At 45.2% G+C, this 25,179-nt stretch overlaps 1 protein-coding gene across 1 annotated transcript; it reads right to left on the bottom strand.

Moving 5' to 3' along the window:
* Positions 1–797: 797 nt before the first annotated feature.
* marchf4b (membrane associated ring-CH-type finger 4b) lies at positions 798–21,414 on the bottom strand. Its single transcript, XM_021579864.3, has 4 exons — positions 20,885–21,414; positions 11,408–11,563; positions 10,081–10,273; positions 798–4,874 (listed from the first exon to the last, which is right to left on the bottom strand). The coding sequence occupies exons 1-4, from the start codon at positions 21,311–21,313 to the stop codon at positions 4,438–4,440; spliced, it is 1,215 nt and encodes a 404-aa protein (XP_021435539.1). The 5' UTR covers positions 21,314–21,414; the 3' UTR covers positions 798–4,437.
* Positions 21,415–25,179: the final 3,765 nt, after the last annotated feature.

The following is a 25,179-nucleotide window of genomic DNA, read 5'->3' as shown; positions in this document are numbered from 1 at the left end:
TTTGGTTGCTAGTCCAACGCTCTAACCACTAGGCTATCTGCCGCCCCATTTCTGGGACATTGCAACTCATTAGATTATAGTAATCAGACTGAAGGAAACACTTCTAGGTGAGTTGTTTAATATTGTTATATAAAAGTATGACTTTTATTTTATGACAATACAATTATCCTAAATAGCAGGGTTTCCGTTTAAAAAATGTGGCGCCGGACAAGTGCCCCGGGAAGATTTTAATTCATTGGACTTTTGATGAATTTACCGGTCATCTATATGCATTGGGTGCATAACCCATTAGGCCATCAGAACATATTCAAAACTTTATAGCCTATTGTTTTATTGGTTTCTACTTCCATTAAACAATAATTGTCCAGCTCACGGTTCAGCTGTCAGAGGGCATAAGGGCATTGTATGTATAGGCCTGTAGACTTAGATGTCCACTGTGTGATATTCATATTTAAAAAATAAATAGAAAGGAAGAGAAGCTTAGACCCAGAGAGAGAGAGAGAGGAGTGAGAAGAGAGACAGAGACAGAGAGAGAGAGAGAGAGGGGGGGGAGAGAGAGAGAGAGAGAGAGAGGAGTGAGAAGAGAGACAGAGACAGAGAGAGAGAGAGAGAGAGAGAGAGAGAGAGAGAGAGGTGAGAGAGAGAGAGAGAGAGAGAGAGAGAGAAAGAGAGAGAGAGAGAGAGAGAGAGAGAGAGAGATCTATAGGATGAGGAGCTAAGGTCTGGCCCCAGAGAGAGAGAGATATGCCTGTGGCTACGACACCAACATGAATTACAGAAGGAGGCAAATTTGTTCATTTTCTACAATAATATATTTTTTATAAAGATATACATGATATTTTTAGATACTGCCTTCACACCATAGTTTAGTCGGCTGATAGCCAGACCACACCAAACCTTCACAAACATTTATAAACTTTATTAGGGTCATTCCCCTTGTAACTCCAGACTAACACGGAGGACATTCCCCTTGTAACTCCAGACTAACATGGAGGACATTCCCCTTGTAACTCCAGACTAACATGGAGGACATTCCCCTTGTAACTCCAGACTAACATGGAGGACATTCACCTTGTAACTCCAGACTAAGAGGACATTCACCTTGTAACTCCAGACTAACATGGAGGACATTCACCTTGTAACTCCAGACTAACATGGAGGACATTCACCTTGTAGCTCCAGACTAACATGGAGGACATTCACCTTGTAACTCCAGACTAACATGGAGGACATTCCCCTTGTAGCTCCAGACTAACATGGAGGACATTCACCTTGTAGCTCCAGACTAACATGGAGGACATTCCCCTTGTAACTCCAGACTAACACGGAGGACATTCACCTTGTAGCTCCAGACTAAGAGGACATTCACCTTGTAGCTCCAGACTAAGAGGACATTCCCCTTGTAACTCCAGACTAACATGGAGGACATTCCCCTTGTAACTCCAGACTAACATGGAGGACATTCCCCTTGTAGCTATAGACTAACATGGAGGACATTCCCCTTGTAACTCCAGACTAACATGAAGGACATTCACCTTGTAACTCCAGACTAACATGAAGGACATTCACCTTGTAACTCCAGACTAACATGAAGGACATTCACCTTGTAACTCCAGACTAACATGGAGGACATTCACCTTGTAACTCCAGACTAAGAGGACATTCACCTTGTAGCTCCAGACTAACATGGAGGACATTCACCTTGTAACTACAGACTAAGAGGACATTCACCTTGTAACTCCAGACTAACATGAAGGACATTCACCTTGTAACTCCAGACTAACATGGAGGACATTCACCTTGTAGCTATAGACTAACATGGAGGACATTCCCCTTGTAACTCCAGACTAACATGGAGGACATTCCCCTTGTAACTCCAGACTAACATGGAGGACATTCACCTTGTAACTCCAGACTAAGAGGACATTCCCCTTGTAACTCCAGACTAAGATGAAGGACATTCACCTTGTAACTCCAGACTAACATGGAGGACATTCACCTTGTAACTCCAGACTAACATGGAGGACATTCCCCTTGTAGCTCGAGACTAAAAGGACATTCCCCTTGTAACTCCAGACTAACATGGAGGACATTCACCTTGTAACTCCAGACTAACATGGAGGACATTCACCTTGTAACTCCAGACTAACATGGAGGACATTCCCCTTGTAACTCCAGACTAACATGGAGGACATTCACCTTGTAGCTCCAGACTAACATGGAGGACATTCCCCTTGTAACTCCAGACTAACATGGAGGACATTCCCCTTGTAGCTCCAGACTAACATGGAGGACATTCCCCTTGTAGTTTCAGACTAACATGGAGGACATTCCCCTTGTAGCTCCAGACTAACATGGAGGACATTCCCCTTGTAGTTTCAGACTAACATGGAGGACATTCACCTTGTAATTCCAGACTAACATGAAGGACATTCACCTTGTAACTCCAGACTAAGAGGACATTCACCTTGTAACTCCAGACTAACAAGGAGGACATTCACCTTGTAACTCCAGACTAACAAGGAGGACATTCACCTTGTAACTCTAGACTAACATTGAGGACATTCACCTTCTAACTCCAGACTAACAAGGAGGACATTCACCTTGTAACTCTAGACTAACATTTGCCCCATTAAGTTTTTGTTAGGGGCACCAGCCTATTATTTTGTCCAAGTTATTTGTTTTTGAGGTATCACGCAATATAACTCATTTCATGAAGTCATTAAGTGCTTTATTAACATGTGTAATCGACTACAGAGATGTTACTGGAGAAATAAGTTGCTTCATCTTTTCATGTTGTGATGAAAAATATTTGAATGTAGAAAATGTGCATTCTAATCCAGTGATTGTCATGATGGTTGTTATGTTATTTTTATATTTTACTGTTGCATTTGGGCTCCCGAATGTTCAGATGTTTTTTTTGTTCAACAGAGATGAATTTGGCTTCATCTTTATGTGCTCTAAATGTCATAGGCTGATTCACCAACTGAGTTTAAACTCAGATCACTATCTCCAGCATTTTTCTCCCCCAGGAAAGGAGAGAAAGAGAGTGACTCACTTGACACAGAAGCAAAACAGGTACAGGGGCAGGCGGGCAGACACTTTCACTATATGAGGATAATGTACTTTACTGTTTGACCAAATCATGATTTTAGCCTCTTAAAAAATAGGTTTTGAATGAATGAATGTGCAGGTCGCATCGATTCGAACACCTACAGCACCACAATACAATACATATTGCATTATTGTTTTCTAGTGAGTACAATTATACTCTAGACTGTAAACTGCAGTGAAAATATCATTTGAATAACGCTTCAATATAGCCTAAATATGTGTCATTTAACTTTTTAAATGAAACGTATTAGCATTTATGTGATAAACACAACCTGTCACAACGTTTTAATATGATGGAGATACTTCAAAAGTCTCCTGTAGAGACTCATGTAGAGTCTCCTGTAGTATCCTGTAGAGTCTCATGTGGAGTCTTCTGTAGAGTATCCTGTAGAGTCTCCTGTAGTATCCTGTAGAGTCTCATGTGGAGTCTCCTGTGGAGTCTCCTGTAGTCTCATGTAGTCTCCTGTAGAGTCTCCTGTAGAGTCTCCTGTAGTCTCCTGTAGAGTCTCATGTGGAGTCTCCTGTGGAGTCTCCTGTAGTCTCCTGTAGAGTCTCCTGTAGAGTCTCCTGTAGTCTCCTGTAGAGTCTCCTGTAGTCTCCTGTAGAGTCTCCTGTAGAGTCTCCTGTAGTCTCCTGTAGTCTCCTGTAGAGTCTCCTGTAGAGTCTCCTGTAGTCTCCTGTAGAGTATCCTGTAGAGTCTCCTGTAGTCTCCTGTAGAGTCTCCTGTAGTCTCCTGTAGAGTCTCCTGTAGAGTCTCCTGTAGAGTCTTCTGTAGTCTCCTGTAGAGTCTCCTTGAGTCTCCTGTAGAGTCTCCTGTAGAGTCTCCTGTAGTCTCCTGTAGAGTCTCCTGTAGTCTCTTGTAGAGTCTCCTGTAGTCTCTTGTAGAGTCTCCTGTAGTGTCTTGTAGACTACCTACACGTGTTCATCCACTCCAGTCTAATAAACTGAACAAAAATAGGAAAGCTAACATGCAACAATTTCAAAGAGTTTACTGAGTTACACTTCATATCAGGAAATCAGTCAATTGAAATAAATGTTTTAGTCCCTAATCTATGGATTTCACATGACTGGGCAGGGGCTCAGCAATGGGTGGGTTAGGGAGGGCATAGGCCCACCCACCGGGGAGCTCAGCCAATCAGAATGAGTTTTTCCACACAAAAGGGCTTTACTATAGACAGAAAACACCCCCCCACTGATGTTTCCACAGGGGGGATCATGTTTTTAAGGTCATCAACGGTGCATTTTAAACATTGTTGGTCCTTTTAGACCAAGGCCTTCCATTTCAATGTCAAATCTCTCCTTGACAAGGCCTCAGTCAGAGCCTCAGACTGTAGTGACTCTCATGACCAGCTCCCGGGTGCTGTGGCTGGGGTAGCCGTGGGCCTCTGGCTGCCTCAGGTGGCTGAGAAGGTGGAGGATATTGTAGGCAGCACAGTGTTGGTCTGGTCCAGCTGTCCCCCTGGCCTGCTCAGTGGAACCCTGTGTGACCTGCCCAATCGCTGTAGCTGGTGATGCTGTAGCTAAGTCCGGTGCTGTGGTGGCAGCAGCCAGAGGGGAGGTGGCAGAGGAGGGTCCTAATCCTGTCCCAGCCTGGTTTCTCTGGCTAGACTGAGGCTGAGAGAGAGTCCGCACTGTGGCTGCTGTCTTCAGGCTCTCACTGTCAGTGGTCTTGTCATAGTTGAGAACCTTCCACTGCTGGTTGACAGCCTGCCACCGGTTAAAGATACGGAACACTGAAGGTCCTTCATGGATGATTAGAGCTGCAGCGGGAAGATAAGAGATATGAATATTAGTCAGATGATCTTGCATTAAACAATCAGAAGCACAGTCAGGATCTTACTGCATAGAGTCTTACTGCATAGTCTTACTGCATAGAGTCTTACTGCATAGAGTCCTACTGCATAGAGTCCTACTGCATAGAGTCTTACTGCATAGAGTCTTACTGCATAGAGTCTTACTGCATAGAGTCCTATTGCATAGAGTCTTACTGCATAGAGTCTTACTGCATAGAGTCTTACTGCATAGAGTCCTACTGCATAGAGTCCTACTGCATAGAGTCTTACTGCATAGAGTCTTACTGCATAGAGTCTTACTGCATAGAGTCCTACTGCATAGATACATCTAGACACATTTGAAGTAAATGGCTCTGATATGATCCATAAACCTTCCCATAAGACATTATAAATATGATACTATACACTGTTTGTGACAGTGAGTGAGACATGCCAACATCTGTGTTCTGGGATTTCCACAGGTGAAACATTCGTACAGAGGGGTTCCCGATAATATCTCATCTCAGGTGTTAGAAGTGATTATTGGTGCGTCCTCAGAATGTTGGCGCATTGGGGAGGGAGTAGCTCTGTCTGATTGGTTGTTGATGCGTGGGGAGTGAGTAGCTCTGTCTGATTGGTTGTTGACGCATGGGGAGTGAGTAGCTCTGCCTGATTGGTTGTTGATGCGTGGGGAGTGAGTAGCTATGTCTGATTGGTTGTTGATGCATGGGGAGGGAGTAGCTCTGTCTGATTGGTTTTTGGCGCATTGGGGAGTGAGTAGCTCTGTCTGATTGGTTGTTGATGCATGGGGAGTGAGTAGCTCTGCCTGATTGGTTGTTGATGCGTGGGGAGTGAGTAGCTATGTCTGATTGGTTGTTGATGCATGGGGAGGGAGTAGCTCTGTCTGATTGGTTGTTGATGCATGGGGAGTGAGTAGCTCTGTCTGATTGGTTGTTGATGCATGGGGAATGAGTAGCTCTGTCTGATTGGTTGTTGATGTATGGGGAGTGAGTACCTCTGTCTGATTGGTTGTTGATGCATGGGGAGGGAGTAGCTCTGTGTGTACCAACACAACTGTGGTTGTATGAAGAAACCAGACAGAGTTGAAATCAAGACTCAACTTGATAAATCAACACATCCTCACATAACTGGGAGAGTGTGAGTGATTTGTTTTGTCCAACAGCGACCCAATCAGTTTCTAAAACAGAGCAATAATCCAACAAGTCATGGCTTCCCTAACAGGAAAAGACAAAGAGCCACTTGGAGACGAGAGTAATGAACAACTAAATCCTATCCGGTAAAACACAGCTAATACGTTCAACGCTCACAACAACTTGCTACAATCTGTTTGTAAGAAATTGATTAGCTCTAAAAGACAGTAGAGGCTATCGTATCATAAATGCACAAAACAAGGTGTGCACATGAATGAACAAGACAAAAAAAATAGCATTTAGGAAACAAATTTGCAAACTTTAGAAGATGAATGGGACCAACAAGAAAACAGAATAAGACGAAACATGAGAACATTGTCCTTGAGAATATTGACGCAACGTGGTCTCAGAGCATTTTGTATTATTCTGTATATAAATTGCAGACAGTTAATTTAGTATGACATGTTACATTTCGTATGGTATGTATTAATTAGTGGATGTTACTAATTACAACTAACAAAGAGTCACTGACAACAACCAAAACAAAACAGGTGGGGTTTTAGGAGGGTTTCTGAAAGATACTCATGGGGGTGTCCCCTGAAAGTTGACTAGCAACAACAACAGGAACTGAAAGACACCCAACATGAGCACCCATAACATTTGCTCAAGAAGAGGCAAACAAAAGAAAAACCACACCAAACTTAGACAGGAAGCAAACATAAAAGGTGGAGCAAAACGAAACCAGGGAAATCAGATAAAGGATTGTTTGTCTAGAAATCAACTAAAGGTGTTGACCCTTCACATCAATCAAGACAACTAAAGGTGTAGACCCTCCACATCTATCAAGACAACTAAAGGAGTTGACCCTCCACATCTATCAAGACAACTAAAGATGTTGACCCTCCACATCTATCAAGACAAAGGAGTTGACCCTCCACATCTATCAAGACAACTAAAGATGTTGACCCTCCACATCTATCAAGACAATTAAAGGAGTTGACCCTCCACATCTATCAAGACAACTAAAGGAGTTGACCCTCCAGATCAATCAAGACAACTAAAGGAGTTGGCCCTCGACATCTATCAAGACAACTAGAGGAGTTGACCCTCCACATTTCTCAATACAACTAAAGGAGTTGACCCTCCACATCTATCAAGACAACTAAAGGAGTTGGCCCTCGACATCTATCAAGACAACTAGAGGAGTTTAACCCTCCACATCTATCAAGACAACTAAAGATGTTGACCCTCCACATCTATCCAGACAACTAGAGGAGTTGACCCTCCACATTTCTCAATACAACTAAAGGAGTTAACCCTCCACATCTATCAAGACAACTGGAGCAGTGGGCCAGACACTCTTAAATAGCACATGGGCTCTCGGCTTAGCTGATAGGCCAAGATTGGATTGGCTTGGGTGTGCAAGGGTTGGCAAGTATGGGAGGTAGGGACAGGCTTGTCTTGGCTTGGTTGGGCGAGGATGGGAGTTAAGGACAGGCTTGTCTTGGCTTGGGTGGGCAAAGGTGGGCAAGGATGGGAGGTAGGGACAGGCTTGTCTTGGCTTGGGTGGGTGAGGATGGGAGGTAGGGACAGGCTTGTCTTGGCTTGGGTGGGCAAAGGTGGGCAAGGATGGGAGGTAGGGACAGGCTTGTCTTGGCTTGGGTGATGAGGATGGGAGGTAGGGACAGGCTTGTCTTGGCATGGGTGGGCAAGGGTGGGCGAGTATGGGAGGTAGGGACAGGCTTGTCTTGGCTTGGATGTGCAAAGGTGGGCAAGGATGGGAGGTAGGGACAGGCTTGGCTTGTAAATCTGCTGTAAAATGAATAAGAGTTCTGGACAGATTAGTAGAGAATGTTGAGTAATTAGTATTCCTTGTTTGCCATTATACCTAAGATCCAATTGTGTTTATTGGTGAGAATGGAGATGGGCTCTCTCCGAGGGATGAGGACGGGGTGGCTGGGAGGGGTGGCTGGGAGGGGTGGCTGGGAGGGTAGCTGGGAGGGGTGGCTAGGAGGGGTGGCTGGGAGGGGTGGCTGGGAGGGGTGGCTGGCAGGGGTGGCTGGGAGGGGTGGCTGGCAGGGGTGGCTGGGAGGGGTGGCTGGGAGGGGTGGCTGGGAGGGGTGGCTGGGTAGGGGGCTAGGAGGGATGGCTGGGTGAGGGGGCTGGGAGGGATGGCTGGGTGAGGGGGCTGGGAGGGGGGGCTGGGAGGGCGGGCTGGGAGGGGGGGCTGGGAGGGCAGGCTAGCTGGGTGAGGGGGCTGGGAGGGGGGGACGGAAGGGGTGGCTGGGAGGGGATCAGACACTTCTCTGAAGTATGTGTGGTGTTTCCACTCATCTCACTTCGGTCTTTCGGTGGATCCACTCTCCCAAGTAGAGCCCACCAGCCACTATACTTCAATTTAATTCACAAGGTTTTACAGACTGACCACAGTACTTAAGTGGCAGTACTTCTCCAATGTATTTACAATGACATAATCCACAGGCTTTTGGTACATTAGGAGAGAAACGTAATGTTTTTTTTGTGTGATCTCTGTTAAATGTCTGCTCAGCCTACACGTTCACACGTTTTATTTATGTAATGTATACAATAACTATGTATTCACACTATGGTTCTCCCATATCCACGGCACGTCCACCGCCTTCATATGGTATGTCTGCTAAAATGTTTTATCGGGTTATTCAATGATAGATGGAACGAACTAGGCTAACTTTGATTCTAAGTAAAGACCAACAAAATACTACTTATCACATGGAATGTACACCAACTCCATGATGGCTCAAAAAAAGCAGAAGATTCGTCAACATTTAAAGAGATTGTCAGAAGATGTGGTTTTCTTGCTAGAGTTACATATCAAAAAGGAGGAATTGAGGATTGAAAGACGTGCTGAGTTGGAGACTATGCTTCCATCTACTGTAGAAACAGCAGAGGTGCTTCTACATCTGCATTGTTTGCTGTTTGGGGTTTTACGTTCCAGTCATCTATCAGACAGACTCTCACTCTCCAGCCCTAACAAGGACTCTCGTCAGTCATCTATCAGACAGAGTCTCACTCTCCAGCCCTAACAAGGACTCTCGTCAGTCATCTATCAGACAGACTCACTCTCCAGCCCTAACAAGGACTCTGGTCAGTCATCTATCAGACAGACTCTCACTCTCCAGCCCTAACAAGGACTCTAGTCAGTGTATATAAAACACTGCAGAGGATGAGTTTATCTGCAGAAAGGAATGTTACAGTATGTTTAAAACTAAAGACTCAACAGAGTACATCAGGGGTAGACAACCCTGGTCCTACATCAGGGTTAGACAACCCTGGTCCTACATCAGGGTTAGACAACCCTGGTCCTACATCAGGGTTAGACAACCCTGGTCCTACATCAGGGTTAGACAACCCTGGTCCTACATCAGGGTTAGACAACCCTGGTCCTACATCGGGATTAGACAACCCTGGTCCTGGAGGGCCACAGTCACTATCTTCATCAGGGGTAGACAACCTTGGTCCTACATCAGGCGTAGACAACCCTGGTCATGGAGGGCCACAGTCACTATCTTCATCAGGGGTAGACAACCTTGGTCCTACATCAGGCGTAGACAACCCTGGTCCTGGAGGATCACAGGCACTGGAGCCACTTCATGTTTTTGATTGAACTGACCTGGAAGACCAGGTGTGTTGAATTTAGTCATTCACTGATCTGATCAATTATCTGTTCTGGTGTGATGCCTAGTGGGGACAAAATCCTATAGTTCCTGAAGCACTTCCAGGAACTGAGTTGCCTACCTCTGGAGTAAAGGATTGAAGCCCAGATGAGCTAAATCAATATATAATGACAAAGTATTCTCACGTTAGACCTGTAGGCAAAACTATACAGATCTATCAAATTGATAATTCATAATTTCTGCCATTCATTCTCTCAGTGTCTATAGCATTCCACTCACATACAGTAAGGGGATTTCAGAGTGAGATAATCTGAAGAACAAGCAACTGCCATCCATTACATTGACTGTCAGTGAGCCACGGTTGTAAACTAGAATAGGGCTCAGCCTCACCGAAGCAGACGATGTCCATGAATCCGTACATGCCGTAGCAGATCTGGAAAAGCAGGTCATGTCTCTGCCAGCGTGCCGAGGGGCTGAAGGAGGACCAGACCAGCCAGGACAGACTGGCCACCAGGAACATAGACCCCAGAATCGCTGCAGCTATCTGAACCTTCTCTATCACCGCCAGGGAGATGGACTGCCACTGAGGGAGGGAGGGACGGAGATACTGTAAACACAAATGCACCATTGTCTGTTTGAAAATTAGATCTACTGCTGTAATGGGTTTATTATGGATCCCCATTAGTTCCTGCCAAGGCAGCAGCTACTCTTCCTGGGGTTTATTATGGATCCCCATTAGTTCCTGCCAAGGCAGCAGCTACTCTTCCTGGGGTTTATTATGGATCCCCATTAGTTCCTGCCAAGGCAGCAGCTACTCTTCCTGGGGTTTATTATGGATCCCCATTAGTTCCTGCCAAGGCATCAGCTACTCTTCCTGGGGTTTATTATGGATCCCCATTAGTTCCTGCCGAGGCAGCAGCTACTCTTCCTGGGGTTGATTATGGATCCCCATTAGTTCCTGCCAAAGCAGCAGCTACACTTCCTGGGGTTTATTATGGATCCCCATTAGTTCCTGCCAAGGCAGCAGCTACTCTTCCTGGGGTTTATTATGGATCCCCATTAGTTCCTGCCAAGGCAGCAGCTACTCTTCCTGGGGTTTATTATGGATCCCCATTAGTTCCCATCAAGGCATCAGCTACTCTTCCTGGGGTTTATTATGGATCCCCATTAGTTCCTGCCAAGGTAGCAGCTACTCTTCCTGGGGTTTATTATGGATCCCATTAGTTCCTGCCAAGGTAGCAGCTACTCTTCCTGGGGTTTATTATGGATCCCATTAGTTCCTGCCAAGGCAGTTTATATAATTATAAAAACATTACAATACATTCACAACAGATTTCACAACACATCTAGGGAGTTTTTCCAAGCCACCGTGCTTCTACATCTGCATTGCTTGCTGTTTGGGGTTTTAGGCTGGGTTTCTGTACAGCACTTTGTGACATCAGCTGATGTAAGAAGGGCTATATAAATACATTTGATTTGATTTGATTCAGTGTGTGCCTTCAGGCCACCACTCTACTACCCCTTATCTACAGGATCAATGTGTGTGTGTATGCGTGTGTCTGTACCTGTGTGTGTGTGTATATATGCGTGTGTCTGTACTGTACCTGTGTGTGTATGCGCGTGTCTGTGCCTGTGTGTCTGTCTCGTCACATTCCCGCTGTTCAATAGGGTGTATTTTGTTTTTAAAAGAGATTTCATTGCTGGCGTGGTAGCTCACCTGTAGCGGGTTCCTGGTGCTGATGCTGATGACCTGGTACTTGTAGTAGCAGAGCTCACAGGCCCAGGATCCTCTCTGACTGATCCACTTGATGAGGCAGGGCTGGTGGATACAGCGAACCGACCCACTGCAGCGACATGGGCTCAGCAGCTCCCCCTGTGGGACACATTACATTACACAGCAGTTGAAACCAAAGGCCCATAATTCCTCACTGGCATAATACAGTACCAGTCAAAAGTAAAACATTATTTTTTTACTATTTTCTACATTGTAGAATAATAGTGAAGACATCACAACTATGAAATAACACATGGAATCATGTAGTTACCAAAAACACTGTTAAACAAATCAAAATATATTTTATATTTCAGATTCTTCAAAGTTACCACCCTTTGCCTTGATGACAGCTTTGTACACTCTTGGCATTCTCTTAACCAATTTCACCTGCATTTGCAACAGTCTGGAAGGAGTTCCCACATATGCTGAGCACTTAGATGCTTTTCTATCACTCTACGGTCCGACTCATCCCAAACCATCTCAATTGGGTTGAGGTCGGGTGATTGTGGAGGCCAGGTCATCTGATGCAGCACTCCATCACTCTCCTTATTGGTCAAATAGCCCTTACACAGCCTGGAGGTGTGTTGGGTCATTGTCCTGTTGAAAAACAAATGATAGTCCCACTAAGCGCTAACCAGATGGGATGGTGTATCGCTGCAAAATGCTGTGGTAGTCATGCTGGTTAAATGGGCCTTGAGTTCTAAATAAATCACAGACAGTGTCACCAGCAAAGCACCCCCACACCATCACAGTTCCTTCTACATGCTTCACGGTGGGAACCATACATGTGGAGATGGGTGCGTCACTTGAGTGGGTTGAGTCTCTGACGTGATCTTCCTGTCTGGGTTGGTGCCCCCTTCAGGTTCGTGCCATGGGGGAAATCTTTGTCTCCTGACCCCTCCTCTCTCAGTCTCCAGTATTTATGCTGCAGTAGTTTATGTGTCAGGTGGCTAGGGTCAGTCTGTTATATCTGGAGTATTTCTCCTGTCTTATCCAGTGTCCTGTGTGAATTTATGTATGCTCCCTCTGATTCTCTCTCTTTCTCTCTCTCAATCACATTTATTTATAAAGCCCTTCTTACATCAAGATTCTTCCTAGGTGCTGGCCTTTCTAGGGAGTTTTTCCTAGCCACCGTGCTTCTACACCTGCATTGCTTGCTATTTGGAGTCTTAGGCTGGGTTTCTGTACAACACTTTGTGACATCGGCTGATATAAAAAGGGCTTAATAAATACATTTGATTGATTTGGGCTGCAATTTCTGAGACTGATAACTCTAATGAAATTATCCTCTGCAGCAGAGGAAACTCTGGGTCTTCCATTCCTGTGGCAGTCCTCGTGAAAACCAGTTTCATCATTGTGCTTGATAGTTTTTGTGACTGCACTTGAAGAAACTTTCAAAGTTCTTGAATTTTTCCGGATTGACTACCTTCATGTCTTAAAGTAACTGTAATTTCTCTTTGCCTATTTGAGCTGTTCTTGCCACAATATGGACTTTGTCTTTAACCAAATAGGTCTGTCTCCTGTATACCACCCCTACCTTGTCACAATACAACTGATTCACTCAAGGAAAGGAAAATAAGGAAAGAAATTCCACAAATTAACAAGGCACACCTGTTAATTGAAATGCATTCCAGGTGACTACTTCATGAAGCTGGTTGAGAGAATGCCAAGCGTGTGCAAAGCTGCCATCAAGGCAAAGGGTGGCAAAGGTTAGCTAAATATAAAATATATTTTGATTTGTTTAACACTTTTTGGTTACTACATGATTCCATATGTGTTATTGCATATGTTTGATGTGTTCACTATTATTCTACAATGTAGGGAAAAAAAGAAAAAAAAACTTGAATGAGTAGGTGTGCCCAAACTTTTGACTGTTGTTGTATGTTGAACAGGATTACATAGCCTTTTTGTTTAGAGGGACTGGATCAATAGAAACAGGATGCTGGTGTCTATGACAACAGGAGCAGCATCTCAGTCACAGAGCAGAGAGGAAATACAGAGCAGAAAGGAAATACAGAGTAGAGAGGAAATACAGAGTAGAGAGGAAATACAGAGGAAATACAGAGCAGAGAGGAAATAAAGAGTAGAGAGGAAATACAGAGGAAATACAGAGTAGAGAGGAAATACAGAGCAGAGAGGAAATACAGAGTAGAGAGGAAATACAGAGCAGAGAGGAAATACAGAGCAGAGAGGAAATACAGAGCAGGGAGGAAATACAGAGTAGAGAGGAAATACAGAGCAGAGAGGAAATACAGAGCAGAGAGGAAATACAGAGCAGAGAGGAAATACAGAGTAGAGAGGAAATACAGAGCAGAGAGGAAATACAGAGTAGAGAGGAAATACAGAGCAGAGAGGAAATACAGAGCAGAGAGGAAATACAGAGTAGAGAGGAAATACAGAGTAGAGAGGAAATACAGAGAAGACAGGAAAAACAGAGGAAATAAAGAGTAGAGAGGAAATACAGAGTAGAGAGGAAATACAGAGTAGACAGGAAATACAGAGGAAATACAGAGGAAATACAGAGTAGAGAGGAAATACAGAGAAGACAGGAAATACAGAGGAAATACAGAGTAGAGAGGAAATACAGAGTAGAGAGGAAATACAGAGGAAATACAGAGCAGAGAGGAAATACAGAGTAGAGAGGAAATACAGAGTAGAGAGGAAATACAGAGTAGAGAGGAAATACAGAGTAGAGAGGAAATACAGAGGAAATACAGAGTAGAGAGGAAATACAGAGTAGAGAGGAAATACAGAGTAGAGAGGAAATACAGAGGAAATACAGAGTAGAGAGGAAATACAGAGTAGACAGGAAATACAGAGAAGACAGGAAATACAGAGGAAACAGAGTAGAGAGGAAATACAGAGTAGAGAGGAAATATAGAGGAAATACAGAGTAGAGAGGAAATACAGAGAAGACAGGAAATACAGAGGAAATAAAGAGTAGAGAGGAAATACAGAGAAGACAGGAAATACAGAGGAAATACAGAGTAGAGAGGAAATACAGAGTAGAGAGGAAATACAGAGTAGAGAGGAAATACAGAGGAAATACAGAGTAGAGAGGAAATACAGAGTAGAGAGGAAATACAGAGGAAATACAGAGGAAATACAGAGGAAATACAGGGTAGAGAGGAAATACAGAGTAGAGAGGAAATACAGAGGAAATACAGAGTAGAGAGGAAATACAGAGTAGAGAGGAAATACAGAGGAAATACAGAGCAGAGAGGAAATACAGAGGAAATAAAGAGTAGAGAAGAAATAGAGAGTAGAGAGGAAATACAGAGTAGAGAGGAAATACAGAGGAAATACAGAGTAGAGGCAATACAGAGTAGAGAGGAAATACAGAGGAAATACAGAGTAGAGAGGAAATACAGAGTAGAGAGGAAATACAGAGTAGAGAGGAAATACAGAGGAAATACAGAGTAGAGAGGAAATACAGAGTAGAGAGGAAATACAGAGGAAATACAGAGCAGAGAGGAAATACAGAGGAAATAAAGAGTAGAGAAGAAATAGAGAGTAGAGAGGAAATACAGAGTAGAGAGGAAATACAGAGGAAATACAGAGTAGAGGCAATACAGAGTAGAGAGGAAATACAGAGTAGAGAGGAAATACAGAGGAAATACAGAGTAGAGAGGAAATACAGAGTAGAGAGGAAATACAGAGTAGAGAGGAAATACAGAGGGAATACAGAGTAGAGAGGAAATACAGAGGAAATACAGAGCAGAGTGTAACGGTTTTCTTCTATCTCCTCCTCTGATGAAGAGGTAGAACAAGGATCGGACCAAAATGCAGCGTGTAGATTGCGATCCATGTTTTAATGAACAAAACGTAAAACACGAATCAATACAAACACTACAAAATAAAGAACGTGATGAACGTAACGAAAACCTAAACAGCCTATCTGGTGAAAACACATAGACAGGAACAATCACCCACAAACACACAGTGAACCCCAGGCTACCTAAATATGGTTCCCAATCAGAGACAATGACGAACACCTGCCTCTGACTGAGAACCATATCAGGCTGAACATAGAAATAGACAAACAAGACATGAAACATAGAATGCCCACTCAGATCACACCCTGACCAATCAAAACATAGAAAATACAAAGTAAACTATGGTCAGGGCGTGACAGTACCCCCCCCCCAAGGTGCGGACTCCGGCCGCAAAACCTGAACCTATAGGGGAGGGTCTGGGTGGGCATCTGTCCGCGGTGGCGGCTCTGGCGCTGGACGTGGACCCCACTCCATGACAGTTTTAATCCCCCTCCTAAACGTCCCTAAATAGGTTACCCACCACAATGATAACATGGGACAGAGGGACAGCTCGGGACAGAGGTAACTCGGGACAGATGGGTAGCTCAGCACTGAGAGGAAGCTCAGCACTGAGAAGAAGCTCAGCACTGAGAAGAAGCTCAGCACTGAGAAGAAGCCCAGGCAGGTAGTAGAAACTACCAGAACCTGGCTGGCTGGCGGTTTCAGCAGATCCTGGTCGACTAGCAGATCTGGAAGAATCTGGTCGACTGGCGGATCTGGGAGAATCTGGTCGACTGGCGGATCTGGGAGAATCTGGTCGACTGGCGGATCTGGGAGAATCTGGTCGACTGGCGGATCTGGGAGAATCTGGTCGACTGGCGGATCTGGGAGAATCTGGTCGACTGGCGGATCTGGGAGAATCTGGACGACTGGCAGATCTGGAAGAGTCTGGTCGACTGGCAGATCTGGAAGAGTCTGGTCGACTGGCAGATCTGGAAGAGTCTGGTCGACTGGCAGATCTGGAAGAGTCTGGTCGACTGGCAGATCTGGAAGAGTCTGGACGACTGGCAGATCTGGAAGAGTCTGGACAACTGGCAGATCTGGAAGAGTCTGGTCGACTGGCAGATCTGGGAGAGTCTGGTCGACTGGCAGATCTGGGAGAGTCTGGTCGACTGGCAGCTCTGGCTGCTCCATGCTGACTGGCTGCTCCATGATGACTGGCAGCTCTGGCTGCTCCATGCTGACTGGCTGCTCCATGCTGACTGGCAGCTCTGGCTGCTCCATGCTGACTGGCTGCTCCATGCTGACTGGCAGCTCTGGCTGCTCCATGCTGACTGGCTGCTCTGGCTGCTCCATGCTGACTGGCTGCTTCATGCTGACTGGCTGCTCCATGCTGACTGGCGGCCCTGGCTGCTCCATGCTGACTGGCGGCCCTGGCTGCTCCATGCTGACTGGCGGCCCTGGCTGCTCCATGCTGACTGGCGGCCCTGGCTGCTCCATGCTGACTGGCGGCCCTGGCTGCTCCATGCTGACTGGCGGCCCTGGCTGCTCCATGCTGACTGGCTGCTCCATGCTGACTGGCAGCTCTGGCTGCTCCATGCTGACTGGCTGCTCCATGCTGACTGGCGGCCCTGGCTGCTCCATGCTGACTGGCGGCCCTGGCTGCTCCATGCTGACTGGCGGCCCTGGCTGCTCCATACTGACTGGCGGCCCTGGCTGCTCCATGCTAACTGGCAGCTCTGGCGGCTCCTTGCAGACTGGCAGCTCTGGCGGCTCCTTGCAGACTGGCAGCTTTGGCGGCATCCTGCAGACAGGCAGCTCTGGCGGCTCCTTGCAGACTGGCAGCTCCTTGCAGACTGGCAGCTCCTTGCAGACTGGCAGCTCCTTGCAGACTGGCAGCTCCGTGCTAACTGGCAGCTCTATGCTAACTGGCAGCTCTATGCTAACTGGCAGCTCTATGCTAACTGGCAGCTCTATGCTAACTGGCAGCTCTTTGCTAACTGGCAGTTCTGAACAGGCGGGAGACTCCGGCAGCGCTGTAGAGAAGGAAGGCTCTAACAGCGCTAAACAGGCGGGAGACTCCGACAACGCTGGAGAGGAGGAGGGCTCCGACAGCGCTGGACAGGCGAGGCGCACTGTAGGCCTGATGCGTGGTGCTGGCACTGGTGGTACTGGGCCGAGGACACGCACAGGAAGCCTGGTGCGGGGAGCTGCTACCGGAGGGCTGGGGTGTGGAGGTGGTACTGGAAAAACCGGACCGTGCAGGCGCACTGGAGCTCTTGAGCACCGAGCCTGCCCAACCTTACCTGGTTGAATGCTCACGGTCGCCCTGCCAGTGCGGCGAGGTGGAATAGCCCGCACTGGGCTATGCAGGCGAACCGGAGACACCGAGCGCAAGGCTGGTGCCATGTAAGCCGGCCCAAGGAGACGCACTGGGGACCAGCTGCGTAGAGCCGGCTTCATGGCATTAGGCTCGACGCTCAATCTAGCCCGGCAGACACGCGGAGCTGGAATATACCGCACCGGGCTATGCACCCGCACTGGAGACACCGTGCGCACCACTGCATAACACGGTGCCTGTCCGGTCTCTCTAGCCCCCCGGTAAGCACAGGGAGTCTGCCCAGGTCTCCTACCTGGCATAGCCATACTCCCTGTTAGCCCCCCCCCAAGAAATTTTTGGGGCTGCCTCTCGGGCTTCCTTCCGCGTCGCCGTGCTGCCTTCTCATACCAGCGCCTCTCTGCTTTCACCGCCTCCATTCTACGGTAACCTTCCTCGCACTGCTCCAGCGAATCCCAGGCGGGCTCCGGCACTCTCCCTGGGTCGGCCGCCCACCTGTCGATCTCCTCCCAAGTCGTATACTCCATACTGTACTCCTCCTTGGGCTGTTCCTGTTGTTTCTTCTCCCGCTGCACCTTAGTGCGGCTACACTCCCCTGGTTTAGCCCAGGGTCCTCTCCCGTCGAGGATTTCCTCCCATGTCCAGAAATCCTTATTGCGCTTCTCCTCGCGCTGCTCCTGCCTGTTGACACGCTGCTTGGTCCTTTTGTGGTGGGTGATTCTGTAACGGTTTTCTTCTATCTCCTCCTCTGATGAAGAGGTAGAACAAGGATCGGACCAAAATGCAGCGTGTAGATTGCGATCCATGTTTTAATGAACAAAACGTAAAACACGAATCAATACAAACACTACAAAATAAAGAACGTGATGAACGTAACGAAAACCTAAACAGCCTATCTGGTGAAAACACATAGACAGGAACAATCACCCACAAACACACAGTGAACCCCAGGCTACCTAAATATGGTTCCCAATCAGAGACAATGACGAACACCTGCCTCTGACTGAGAACCATATCAGGCTGAACATAGAAATAGACAAACAAGACATGAAACATAGAATGCCCACTCAGATCACACCCTGACCAATCAAAACATAGAAAATACAAAGTAAACTATGGTCAGGGCGTGACACAGAGAGGAAATACAGAGTAGAGAGGAAATACAGAGTAGAGAGGAAATACAGAGGAAATACAGAGTAGAGAGGAAATACAGAGTAGAGAGGAAATACAGAGGAAATACAGAGTAGAGAGGAAATACAGAGTAGACAGGAAATACAGAGGAAATACAGAGTAGAGAGGAAATACAGAGTGGAGAGGAAATACAGAGGAAATACAGAGTAGACAGGAAATACAGAGGAAATACAGAGGAAATACAGAGTAGAGAGGAAATACAGAGTAGAGAGGAAATACAGAGACACTGTACTTTTGACACTGGACAAAAGTAGTGCACTATACAGGGAATAGGCTGCCATTTAGGACACACAGTGAGAGAACACTACTGAATAAAACAAGCACCGTGTGAATCACTCTAAGTGAAGTGTGGCCTTGAAGAATCCCTCCTCTCTATGCGTGCTTCCTCTCTGGCTTGTGTTGAATATCAATTTCCTGTCTGAGAAAAAAAACTTCAAAGCTTTAACAGTGAAAAAGGTTTCTAGTGTCGGGGGTGAATTTAACATATGATTTATTATTAAACTCCAGGGATTTCAGAGGGTCACTTCATGTCACATCGCCTCTCAACTACTGGGTACTCTCATTCTTTACACTAAGGGTCCCAAACGGCACACTATTCCCTATCGGCCCTGGTCAAAAGTAGTCCACTATAAAGGTATTAGGGTGCCATTGGGATGCAAACCCAGCTGTGTCAAGTGCTGTAACTTGACTGCAGGAGAAAAATGCCAATAATGAGCAGCACTCCAGCTAAGAACAGAACAACTGGGTGAGTTAAGAGGACAACCTGATAACTAGTCAGCACTCCAGCTAAGAACAGAACAACTGGTTAAGAGGACAACCTGATAACTAGTCAGCACTCCAGCTAAGAACAGAACAACTGGGTGAGAGGACAACCTGATAACTAGTCAGCACTCCAGCTAAGAACAGAACAACTGGGTGAGAGGACAACCTGATAACTAGTCAGCACTCCAGCTAAGAACAGAACAACTGGTTAAGAGGACAACCTGATAACTAGTCAGCACTCCAGCTAAGAACAGAACAACTGGTTAAGAGGACAACCTGATAACTAGTCAGCACTCCAGCTAAGAACAGAACAACTGGGTGAGTTAAGAGGACAACCTGATAACTAGTCAGCACTCCAGCTAAGAACAGAACAACTGGGTGAGAGGACAACCTGATAACTAGTCAGCACTCCAGCTAAGAACAGAACAACTGGGTGAGAGGACAACCTGATAACTAGTCAGCACTCCAGCTAAGAACAGAACAACTGGTTAAGAGGACAACCTGATAACTAGTCAGCACTCCAGCTAAGAACAGAACAACTGGTTAAGAGGACAACCTGATAACTAGTCAGCACTCCAGCTAAGAACAGAACAACTGGTTGAGAGGACAACCTGATAACTAAAGTGAAGAATGGAAGTTGGAACTTGTTGGAAGATGTGAAAAACAAAGGGTTCCAGTTTGCATTACATGATGAGTTTCATGATTTCTCTCAACCTTAAATTAGTCTCTCATGTTCCTCCTGAATAGTGTAGTGAGACATATTAATCAATATCGTCTCCAAGACAAACAATAGCATGACTAAAGATGGGAGAATATAGTCCTAGGTACAGTTCCTGACTTCCCAGTGTCCTGTACTGTTTCAGGCAGTGTGTGAATGAGTGGGAAACATTATTGGATTTCTCCTGCATGTAATTGTTTCTCTGTTTTATGTTCACACTCAATGTCAGTCTATAATCTGTTTTGGTAGTTCTGTTTGTCTCTAATTAATCAACCAGGGGGACAGAGGGTTTTTTCTGCCCAGCGATCACTGATATGGTGACCCCTGTTTACCCAGAGACCACAGACCACCCACTTATTTGGGCTCTCTCCAGGCATGCCTTACAGATGGAGGCGGGTTGCAGGGGAGCCATTCTGAGGCTACTGGAGCGGTGTAGGATTATTACTCAAAGGAACGTCTAAGGGCCATTAATTCAGACAAAATGTCACACCTTCTAGAATAAGTAGCCTTTACTGAGATGAAAAGCTCCTCAGCCACATGACAGCTGATGATTCTGACACCAACCCTACCGTGGCTCTTGGGAGATGCCACCTGAGGACTCAGATCATAACAGCAAAACAAAGCCAGTGTTGTGTTAAGGGTCTATCCAATATCACCGTTTCAGGTCCCTGGAAGCAGATCCTGCAGACAGGTGTCCTGAGGCTGCCACTCTCACTATAACTGCACAAGGAGAACCTCTGTTCCAGCTTGTCCTTAGCCCAGCTATCAGAGGAGCTGCTGCAGTGTAATACCCCCGGTGGCTCTGCCGCATCAACCCAGCCTGAGCCCCCCGCCAGCCTGTCTCTCTCCGGCCCGCTGGCACCCCCCGGTGGCGGGGCAGTCCGTATGTCCCCCGGACCCTGATGGGCCGTTAACGTGTTGTCGTCCGGTCCACTGACGTCTGAAGGGACCCCATGGCTGTCCGGTACGTGTCCGGTCATGGGGATCAATACCGTTACCGGAGACGGGGGCCGGAGTAACAGCACCTTCAGGTCACCAAATAGGACGCAGCAGCGGCTCTTCAGCATGTCTGGACCACGCAGCATCACTGAGGAATTAGCAGCACCATGCGGTGACACTAAGGCTAAAAAGCTCCTCTACAAATCATTGAATAAAATGTGATGTCTACTTACAGGAAGTGTTACCCCCTAAAAAAGTCCAAACTGCCTTGGCACCTTTCCCATTAATAACATATTCCATTGGCGCAAACAAGTATCAGAACACATTGGATATTCGGGTTGTTTCGGCTAGAACATCAATAAATAGTTAAAACAGGCTTTCATAATTTCATCCCCAAAGATGAATCTACTCCCACAGTATCTTCCAGAGTGGTCCAAGAAACATCAGAAGCATCATCCCATTGGTTCATTGTTGATGTCTGGTTGAGAATATCTGTATGGGTTTCTCATAGATGTGCCATTCATCACAAATGGTGAATCAAAGAATCTGTTCATAGAGAACTATCCAAAGCGAAACTCTGTCTGTCGTTGGCGTGCTGTTCAAAGCTTCCAGGGAGCATAGCTGTCGTTAGTTTTCAATACATCACCGTCGTTTTCGTAACCACCGAATTCCCGTGCTCAAAGAACACAATGGTGCGTGTGTATCCATTAACTATATTTCATCCCAGCTTTCGGACTGTCCTAATGTTAGGCGCACGCATTCCTTCTAGGTGTCTGTCTGTGTGATCATTGGCTGTTGATTTTGTGCTCACGCTGCAGTTTCAGTGCCATGATTCCTGGGACAGCTCCCAAGCACAGCACGTCACCACAGCAAGGAGTGATGCAGAGCCGGAGAACAATCTGCTCAGAATAACAAAAGGAGGAAGCTAGACATCGGCATGCCTGTCAATGTAGGGTCCGTATGTCCAGCATAGCCCACAAATAACACAACAGACGCCACAATTTTCAAATTAAACGTGCTGAAGGCAAAGCACAACAAGATTTCTTTAATCAACTATAAAAATATAACATTGCATTATTAGCATAAAATAACACACCAACAGTAACTCTTCAACCATTCAAGTTAGGTATAAAACCAACTTTCACATGTTCAGGATATCTAATTCAACCAACCAACCAATCAATCAATCAATCAATCAATCAATCAATCAATTGTCCCATCTATCTACCACTATTTGAAGTATAACCAGTCACTACCACTACTATAACCAGTCACTACCATTACTATAACCAGTCACTACCACTACTATAACCAGTCACTACCATTACTACTGTAGACACTACCACTACTATAACTATAACCAGTCACTACCACTACTATTACTATAACCAGTCACTGCCATTACTATAACCAGTCACTACCACTACTATAACCAGTCACTGCCACTACTATTACTATAACCAGTCACTACCATTACTATTACTATAACCAGTCACTACCATTACTATAACCAGTCACTACCACTACTATAACTATAACCAGTCACTACCATTACTATAACCAGTCACTACCATTACTATAACCAGTCACTACTATAACCAGTCACTACCACCACTACTATAACTATAACCAGTCACTACTATTACTATTACTATAACCAGTCACTACTATAACCAGTCACTACCACCACTACTATAACTATAACCAGTCACTACCATTACTATTACTATAACCAGTCACTACCATTACTATAACCAGTCACTACTATAACCAGTCACTACCATTACTATAACTATAACCATTCACTACCACTTCTATAATTATAACCAGTCACTACCACTACTATAACCAGTCACTACCATTACTATAACTATAACCATTCACTACCACTTATATAATTATAACCAGTCACTACCACTACTATAACCAGTCACTACCACTACTATAACTATAACCAGTCACTACCACTACTATAACCAGTCACTACCACTACTATAACTATAACCAGTCACTACCACTACTATAACCAGTCACTACCACTACTATAACTATAACCAGTCACTACCACTACTATAACTATAACCAGTCACTACCACTACTATAACTATAACCAGACACTACCACTACTATAACTATAACCAGTCACTACCACTACTATTACTATAACCAGTCACTACCATTACTATAACCAGTCACTACCACTACTATAACCAGTCACTACCACTACTATAACCAGTCACTACCATTACTACTGTAGACACTACCACTACCACTACTATAACCAGTCACTACCACTACTATAACCAGTCACTACCACTACTATAACTATAACCAGTCACTACCATTACTATAACTATAACCAGTCACTACCACTACTATAACCAGTCACTACCACCACTACTATAACTATAACCAGTCACTACCACTACTATAACCAGTCACTACCACCACTACTATAACTATAACCAGTCACTACCACTACTATAATTATAACCAGTCACTACTATAACTATAACCAGTCACTACCACTACTATAACTATAACCAGTCACTACCACTACTATAACCTGTCACTACCACTACTATAACCAGTCACTACCATTATTATAACCAGTCACTACCACTACTATAACCAGTCACTGCCACTACTATAACCAGTCACTACCACTACTATAACTATAACCAGTCACTACCACTACTATAACCAGTCACTACCACTACTATAACCAGTCACTACCACTACTATAACCAGTCACTACCACTACTATAACCAGTCACTACCACCACTACTATAACTATAACCAGTCACTACCACTACTATAACCAGTCACTACCACCACTACTATAACTATAACCAGTCACTACTATAACTATAACCAGTCACTACCACCACTATAACCAGTCACTACCACTACTATAACCAGTCACTACCACTACTATAACCAGTCACTACCATTATTATAACCAGTCACTACTATAACCAGTCACTACCATTACTATAACTATAACCATTCACTACCACTTCTATAATTATAACCAGTCACTACCACTACTATAACCAGTCACTACCACTACTATAACCAGTCACTACCATTATTATAACCAGTCACTACTATAACCAGTCACTACCATTACTATAACTATAACCATTCACTACCACTTCTATAATTATAACCAGTCACTACCACTACTATAACCAGTCACTACCACTACTAGAACTATAACCAGTCACTACCACTACTGTAACTATAACCAGTCACTACCACTACTATAACTATAACCAGTCACTACCACTACTATAACCAGTCACTACCACTACTATAACCAGTCACTACCATTATTATAACCAGTCACTACCACTACTATAACCAGTCACTGCCACTACTATAACCAGTCACTACCACCACTACTATAACTATAACCAGTCACTACCACTACTATAACCAGTCACTACCACCACTACTATAACTATAACCAGTCACTACCACTACTATAACTATAACCAGTCACTACTATAACTATAACCAGTCACTACCACTACTATAACCAGTCACTACCATTATTATAACCAGTCACTACCACTACTATAACCAGTCACTGCCACTACTATAACCAGTCACTACCACTACTATAACTATAACCAGTCACTACCACTACTATAACCAGTCACTACCACTACTATAACCAGTCACTACCACTGCTATAACCAGTCACTACCACTACTATAACCAGTCACTACCACCACTACTATAACTATAACCAGTCACTACCACTACTATAACTATAACCAGTCACTACTATAACTATAACCAGTCACTACCACCACTATAACCAGTCACTACCACTACTATAACCAGTCACTACCACTACTATAACCAGTCACTACCATTATTATAACCAGTCACTACTATAACCAGTCACTACCATTACTATAACTATAACCATTCACTACCACTTCTATAATTATAACCAGTCACTACCACTACTATAACCAGTCACTACCACTACTAGAA

This window comes from Oncorhynchus mykiss, chromosome 22 (assembly GCF_057628025.1).
Source record: "Oncorhynchus mykiss isolate SJ-2025 chromosome 22, ASM5762802v1, whole genome shotgun sequence".
NCBI classification, from domain to species: domain Eukaryota; kingdom Metazoa; phylum Chordata; class Actinopteri; order Salmoniformes; family Salmonidae; genus Oncorhynchus; species Oncorhynchus mykiss.
This window is presented reverse-complemented; position numbering and strand designations above follow the sequence as displayed.

Bases quoted from the DNA above. Each gene is read 5' to 3' on its own strand.
- marchf4b (XM_021579864.3), bottom strand. From the start codon at position 21,313: ATGCTGCGTGGTCCAGACATGCTGAAGAGCCGCTGCTGCGTCCTATTT. The intron at 10,274-11,407 runs GTGAGCTACCAC...TCCCTCCCTCAG, and splicing joins GCACCAGGAACCCGCTACAG to TGGCAGTCCATCTCCCTGGC. The intron at 4,875-10,080 runs GTGAGGCTGAGC...TTCCCGCTGCAG, and splicing joins CATGGACATCGTCTGCTTCG to CTCTAATCATCCATGAAGGA.